Below are 6,946 nucleotides of genomic sequence, written 5' to 3'. Positions count from 1 at the left end.
TTCCTCTCCGCCGAGCCCCCGCCCCTTCCGCAAGGCCCGCCTCTTCCGGCCTGCCGCTCTGCCGCCTTGCACAGGAGAAAACAAAAACTGAAAAGTCCCCTCTCCGTAGGCGGCTCTTCCGAAACGGGCGCTGGAGGCAGGGAGGTGGCTTTAGGGCGCATGCGTTGTGGAGAAGCTGAGAGGCTTCCGTAGAGGCCTCTGTGTCTATGGTGGGCCTCAAAGGGTAGAGCGGCTGCGGAAGAAACCAGGATGGCGGCGCTAAGCGTTCGCGTGAGTAAAGGGAGATGCGTGTTACGTATCTAGGCATTTGTTGAATTCGTGTCCACCGCTTCTCCTCCAAGGAGCTCAGGGTGGAGCACATAGTCCTGCTGGTTTAATCCCCACAACACCAACCCTGCGAGGTCGGCTAGGCTGAGATTGAGAGGCAGCGGTTGGCCCCCAAGGTCACCCCTTGAGCGTCATGGCCTCCTCGAGTCCTAGTCCGACTCCCTAACCGTCGCACCAGCAGCGGCTCCGGAGCGTTCACGTCGTAACGGAGTGGCAGGTCGGACGCTGCTGTTGCTGCTGCCCTTGGTTGCCTTACTCCGCTTCCCTGCCTGTTTGTCTCGCAGCGGCTCTTTCTCCTCCCCGCCTGCGTCCTCCGTTCGTCGAAGTGCTGCTACCGCGGGGACTCTCCCTCCGACTCCGGGCGGGATCTGCTGGAGATCCCTCTGCCGCCTTGGCAGGCCCGGCCCCACGAAGCCCTGGAGAGGAAGCGCGCGAGGCTGCTGTACGAGAGCCGCAAGAGGGGCATGCTGGAGAACTGCCTCCTGCTCAGGTGAGCCGTAGCCTTCTGTTCTGCCTTTCCTAAACCACCTCGTTGCTTTCAACTTGGACTTGTTTCCTGGTAACCATATTAAGAATCGAGACTTTAAAATTCCCACACTCCAGTATCTCCTCCCCCCTTTAGTATAGCTTTTCTATGATTATTTCACTTTATAAAGTATATAAAACAGAGATAAGAATTATGAAACTATGTTCTCTGGGCAGTTGACAAATTTAAACTGATAAAATGCAACTGGAAATTTAGCTGAAAACAGTAAGTACGAAATCATTGTTGTCTACTTTCTCCATATTGTGCATCATTTCATAAACCTACATTTTAAAAAAAGAAATGTTGCTCTCTCCTTGCACTTGGAAATACTATTACCCAAGGACAGCACTAGGAAGCACTGTTATGAAATATTGAAAATCAGCTTTAGTCGTTTAGTTGTGTCCGACTCTTCGTGACCCCATGGACCATAGCACGCCAGGCACTCCTGTCTTGCACTGCCTCCTGCAGTTTGGTCAAACTCATGTTTGTAGCTTCGAGAACACTGTCCAACCATCTCATCCAATGTTGTCCCCTTCTCCTAGTGCCCTCAATCTTTCCCAGCATCAAAGTCTTTTCCAGGGAGTCTTCTCTTCTCATGAGGTGGCCAAAGTATTGGAGCCTCAGCTTCACGATCTGTCCTTCCAGTGAGCACTCAGGGCTGATTTCCTTCAGAATGGATAGGTTTGATCAGTCCATGGGACTCTCAAGAGTCTCCTCCAGCACCATAATTCAAAAGCATCAATTCTTCGGCAATCAGCCTTCTTTATGGTCCAGCTCTCACTTCCATACCTTAAACCATAGCTTTAACTATACGGACTTTTGTCGGCAAGGTAATGTCTCTGCTTTTTAAGATGCTGTCTAGGTTTGTCATTGCTTTTCTCCCAAGAAGCAGGCGTCTTTTAATTTTGTGACTGCAGTCACCATCTGTCACCTGGAGAAGGAACTGTCAAGCCACTCCAGTATCCCTGCCAAGAAAACTCCATGGACAAAGACGAAAATCGGCTTATGGAGGAAAAAGGAGAAACAGGTTATCAAGGGTATAGTCAGATATTGGTTTATCTTGAACTGGTAGAGGGGAACCTGGGGCTGAATGTTCCCTCTGGGCCCCTCTATCCAGTTCCTGCGACTCTTCTCCAAAGGCCACACCCCTCAGTGGCCCTGCTCCTCATTGCTTTTGCCTGGAGGGAATTGGACATTGAACTGTAATAATGCCTTTTGTTTGTCTGGATGGGTGTGCAGAAATTTCTGGCACTTGCATAGCTGGAATGTAGTATCTTTATTACATTGTGGTATCTGTATCTTTTTTCCTACCTAGTCTGGTTATCCCAGTATGTTGTTTTATTGTTTCCCATAGTTTCTTTGCCAAAGAGAATCTGAATCGAATGAATGAGCAACAGCTGGATCTTTATGATCGCCTGATTAATGAGCCCAGCAATGATTGGGATATCTACTACTGGGCAACAGGTAAAGCAAAACACTGTATTTGAATGGGTCACTTGTAATTGTATTGGCTCTTATGTGATTTGGGGGGGTGTCTTATGAAGGGCATTTCACAATATAAAAACATAAAAATATACAACATAGTAACAAACGAGAACAATAACCCCCGCCGGTGCACACAGTTAAAAAGGCCAAAAGCCTGGGAGAAGGGGGAATTTGGCCTGATGCCTAAATATATGTAAATGAAGATCTCAGGCAAGCCTCTTTGGGGAGAACATTCCACAAGTGGGGAGCTGTCACAGAAAAGGGACTGTTCTCATGTTGCTGCCCTCTGGACCACATGCAGCAGGACAGTACATGTAATATTTTGACCTCTGTCCTGAAAAGGTGTGTGATTGTCCTAGAAGGTTGTCACTGACAATCTGAAATACAGTTTTAGCTATGAGCAGGGTCTAAAAATTGTCATGTTCACCATATAAACATTCCAACTCTAACAGTCAGGCTGATCAAGAGTATAACTAATGTATACTCTGCCTTTAAAACATATGTGTTTTTATTTGCAGTAAGCCCTTTCTGAATTTAGTAGAACTTAACATCCTCCTTAACAAGTATAGTTTTGGGTTGCAGAACTGCTGTATAGTTAATGATAATAGCTTACTATATATTTTATGGCAGGGGTGGGGAACTGGATTTGGCCAGTAGGCCAATACTCTACTTCCCCCTGCTTCCCACGGCCCAGCTTTGACAGATGCATGGGACCACCCAACTGTCAGTTACCTGATGGCATAAAACATCAAATGACACCTATCAACATTCAAACGGGTTACTGTACAACAATCTTCTTTGAAGATGCACTTTCTGCACCAATCGGCTGATGAGCATTACAGGGAACCTTTGAAGTCCATTTGGAGGTAGCAGTTAGGATTCAAAGTGGTTGCTCCAAACAGCTAGTTGTTTTTTCTCCCTGTCTGCATTAATCAGCTGATTGGTGCTGACAGAGAGCCTTTCAAAGAAATACTTGAGAACTCACTTTAAACTCCCGATTGTTCTTTCCTTGTCCATACCTGCCCCATTTCACTTATGACATCTTGTGGGTTGTGGGCAACAGCCTCATGGGACCTGCACCAGCCTAATTAGGGCCACAGGCCAAGATTTCCCATTGCCATTTTACAAGAAGCTCCAAAAACATTCTTGCTCCCTGACATATAAAAATGCCTTTCATTAGTTTGCAAAGCAGGCATTCCATTTTGTTTCCTTTTCTGTACTTAACACACTAACTGAGATGTCTTTGAAATGGGGCTTGACAAATAATTTTAAGTCCAGTGACAAAACGATATTGGAAAACCTACTAGATCTGTAGACTCTGTAGTTCTGAGCAGGGGTAGCAAATGAGATTTCATGCAGATTTTGCTGGACTACAACTCTTATCTTTGTTGGCTGACACTGATGAGTTGGAATCCAACATCTGGTGGGCACCTCAGTGTACAGAATCTTCAGACATTGGTAGCTTATACTGTTGTTTCACTTCTTCCTTTTTTCTCCCCAAAGAAGCAAAGCCTGCTCCAGAAATCTTTGAAAATGAAGTCATGGAGATGCTTAGAGAGTTTACCAAAAACAAGAACAGAGAAAAGAGACTGCAACAACCAGATCTTGAATATCCTTTTTGAAGCTTCACACTGATCTTGTGGTTTCTAGAGAAGGCCATACATTCTGGACATCATTTGAAACCTGTGGTATTCAGGCCTCTTGAGTCCCACTCTTGTGAAATATTTACTGAATGGTCAGTTATCCATGCTTTGCTTCTCTGTAATAAAGCTACAGTGCTTTTTTTCTTGAAGACTATTCCCCCCACCCACCCCCCCAAAAAGGATGCGGTCCTTTAGATACTTAGTTATAGCTCCCATTAAATTCAATGAAACTTACATCTGAGAAGACAGGTATAGAAGTGTTGACAGGGTACCTTTTCTGACTCAGAATGCACTTCAGCAATCCCACTGGTATAGGACTGCAAGGTGATTGATAAAAACAAAAGGCATGGTTGTGTGTGCTGGTTCATTGAGAAGTACACATGGTTGTTATACATAACAAATTACAGTTGTATCTCAGCTCCTGAACGCCTTGAGAGTCTAAAGTTTCAGCTCCCAAATGATCAAAAACAAAGTGAATGTTCTGGTTTTCGAATGTTCTTTTGGAAGCCGAACGTCTAACAGGGCTTCCGCGGCTTCCGATTGGCTGCAGGAGGTTCCTGAAGCCAATCAGAAGCCGTGCTTTGGAAGTCAAATGTTTCAGAAGTTGAACAGAATTCCGGAATGGATTCTGTTCGGCTTCCAAGGTACGACTGTAGTATTATTTTATATTCTGCTCAGTTCCAGGATTCATGGGCAGATTTCTGTATTGTACGAGTCTGCCCAAAAGGTGAACAAATGACTGAGAATCATAGATTTCTCGAAGTCTATAGCACTCTTTTTGCTATAAGTATATTTTCAATAATGAGTGGATAGCAACCCCTGTGGGTTAAACCACAGAGCCTAGGGCTTGCCGATCAGAAGGTCGGCGGTTCAAATCCCCCTGATGGGGTGAGCTAGCAGTTCGAAAGCACATCAAAGTGCAAGTAGATAAATAGGTACCGCTACAGCAGGAAGGTAAACGGCATTTCCGTGTGCTGCTCTGGTTCGCCAGAAACAGCTTTGTCATGCTGGCTACATGACCTGGAAGCTGTACGCCGTCTCCCTTGGCCAATAACGCGAGATAAGCGCCGCAACCCCAGAGTCAGTCACGACTGGACCTAATGGTCAGGGGTCCCTTTACCTTTACCTAGCAACCCCATATAAGTAATTCATTACAGTACTGGACATCTTAGATGCTGAGGGTACATTCCTAAAGCCAATTGCTGGAGTTGGTGCAGTGATCTGACTCCATGCAGTCACATGACAGCAGTGGAGTTGCCTCAGGCCTCCCCACAAGTGCAGCCTTGTCCTGGATATACTTACCAGTCTTCAGCTATGTCAGCCTATGCACTGTTGGATGTGCCCATCACTTTCCTTCCATTCTCCTTGATAGGTTGCATTTGCTACTGTCTTTGTCCAATTGCTACAACTCGTGTCCCTAGCCTAGGAGACTTTCCTTTTATTCTTAGCCACAAATATTTTTGCAGGAATTTTGAGACATCAGTTGGAGGCTCCACCAGAACCTGTACATATTGGTGCTGTTAGTACATCTTCAGTAGATCAATGAGGCCAACATTAACAAGCTGCATATGGAAGATTTGGTCCTTGCATATCGCCCTTGTGTATGTCCTTGGCAGTGTGTGTGTGTGTTGTTTATTTATTTAAAGATTTTTTTAATCTCACCCTTCAGCCAAAAAATATATATGCTCTCAGCCTTACAATCTAAAAATACATGACACAAAAGGAAATGGAGGGAGCTAGGAGGAAATAAGCAAACTGGTTCAAATCCAAGTTTTCAAGCTGCTTTAAAGACCAGCTGGGATGGGAAAATGCAAGGAGGGGAGGCACCAAAAGTTACTGATCTCTCAGCTGTCCCAGTGGAGTGGCCCTACATTCCTTCTCTTCCATCACTGGCAACAGGCAGATGTAATTACTGCTACTCGGTGACAGTGAATGCATGGAGGGGCCTAATTTGTTCACACTGTGGATGGCAGCCCCCATTCTGTGGTACCTTCATGTGATTTTTGCAGGGGAAAGAGAGTCATCTGTTGGGAATTGCACCAGTGTCCCCAATGACCTTAATCCAACTTTGGACTCAAGGTTTTAGCTGTGCCTTGTCAGTGAAAACCGGTGGCACATGGTTATTGTCCCCCCACCACCCACCACTGACCCTATGCTTTATAGTCTGTGACTCCTGGGTACTCAGCCATTCTTGTCAGTCTATTCATTTCACTCCTCTTTCCTCATTTGCTACCGTCTGATACAATGGCAGCTGCCGCGTTAAATGGTTACTGTCTGTCCTTTGTAGTTGTTGTACTGTAATTTGATGAGTATGGCAGTTAGTGAATACTCACTCTGTCTCCCTCCACCCCCAGATGTAGAATAATTCTCACCCATTTGCTGTACCAAGCAAAGTTTAATATAGGAAGTACATAATATACTGTAAAACATTAAACATTCCCACTAAACATTCGAAAAAACTTTCTGGCAGTAAGAGCTGTTCGGCAGTGCAACAGCGTCCCGTGAGAGGTGGTGGACTCTCCTTCCTTGGAGGTTTTTAAACAGAGATTGGATGGCCATCTGTCATGGATACTTTAGCTGAGATTTATGCATTGCAGGGGGTTGAACTAGATGACCCTTGGGTCCCTTCCAACTCTGATTCTATTATTTATTACATTTTTATACTGCCTTTCATTCAGAGATCACAGGGCAGTTCTCAACTTAGAAAAACACAATGAGAACAAAAAAAGAACATAAAAATTAAAAGCCAAAAGTAGAATTTAACTTAAAAGGACATTATCTTTTCCCAGGACACAAAAATGTCTGCCATTTGCTACAAATTCCTTATTCTAAAGGGGACCACCCTTTTGAAAATTTTATGTGAAATACTTAAAAATAAAAAAGCAAATAGATCAGCCTATGTCTCTGTTCATAAATTTTCATAAATATACACTCTTTATTCAGTGGGTGGCTGCTGTTTGTATTT

The 6,946-nt window shown here is 44.7% G+C and overlaps 1 protein-coding gene across 1 annotated transcript; it reads left to right on the top strand.

The window, feature by feature from the left end:
* The first annotated feature begins 76 nt into the window (after window positions 1–76).
* Window positions 77–6,848, top strand: SDHAF2 (succinate dehydrogenase complex assembly factor 2). Its single transcript, XM_035123696.2, has 4 exons — window positions 77–270; window positions 612–817; window positions 2,208–2,317; window positions 3,842–6,848. Exons 1-4 carry the CDS (start codon window positions 250–252, stop codon window positions 3,958–3,960), a joined length of 456 nt encoding a protein of 151 aa, XP_034979587.1. The 5' UTR covers window positions 77–249; the 3' UTR covers window positions 3,961–6,848.
* The last annotated feature ends 98 nt before the right edge of the window (window positions 6,849–6,946 follow it).

Source organism: Zootoca vivipara, chromosome 1 (genome assembly GCF_963506605.1).
Source record: "Zootoca vivipara chromosome 1, rZooViv1.1, whole genome shotgun sequence".
Taxonomy (NCBI): Eukaryota; Metazoa; Chordata; class Lepidosauria; order Squamata; family Lacertidae; genus Zootoca; species Zootoca vivipara.
The sequence above is the reverse complement of the archived record's forward strand: the minus strand, read 5'-3'. Positions and strand labels throughout refer to the sequence as shown.

Bases quoted from the DNA above. Each gene is read 5' to 3' on its own strand.
- SDHAF2 (XM_035123696.2), top strand. From the start codon at position 250: ATGGCGGCGCTAAGCGTTCGC. The intron at 271-611 runs GTGAGTAAAGGG...TTTGTCTCGCAG, and splicing joins TGGCGGCGCTAAGCGTTCGC to CGGCTCTTTCTCCTCCCCGC. The intron at 818-2,207 runs GTGAGCCGTAGC...TGTTTCCCATAG, and splicing joins GAGAACTGCCTCCTGCTCAG to TTTCTTTGCCAAAGAGAATC.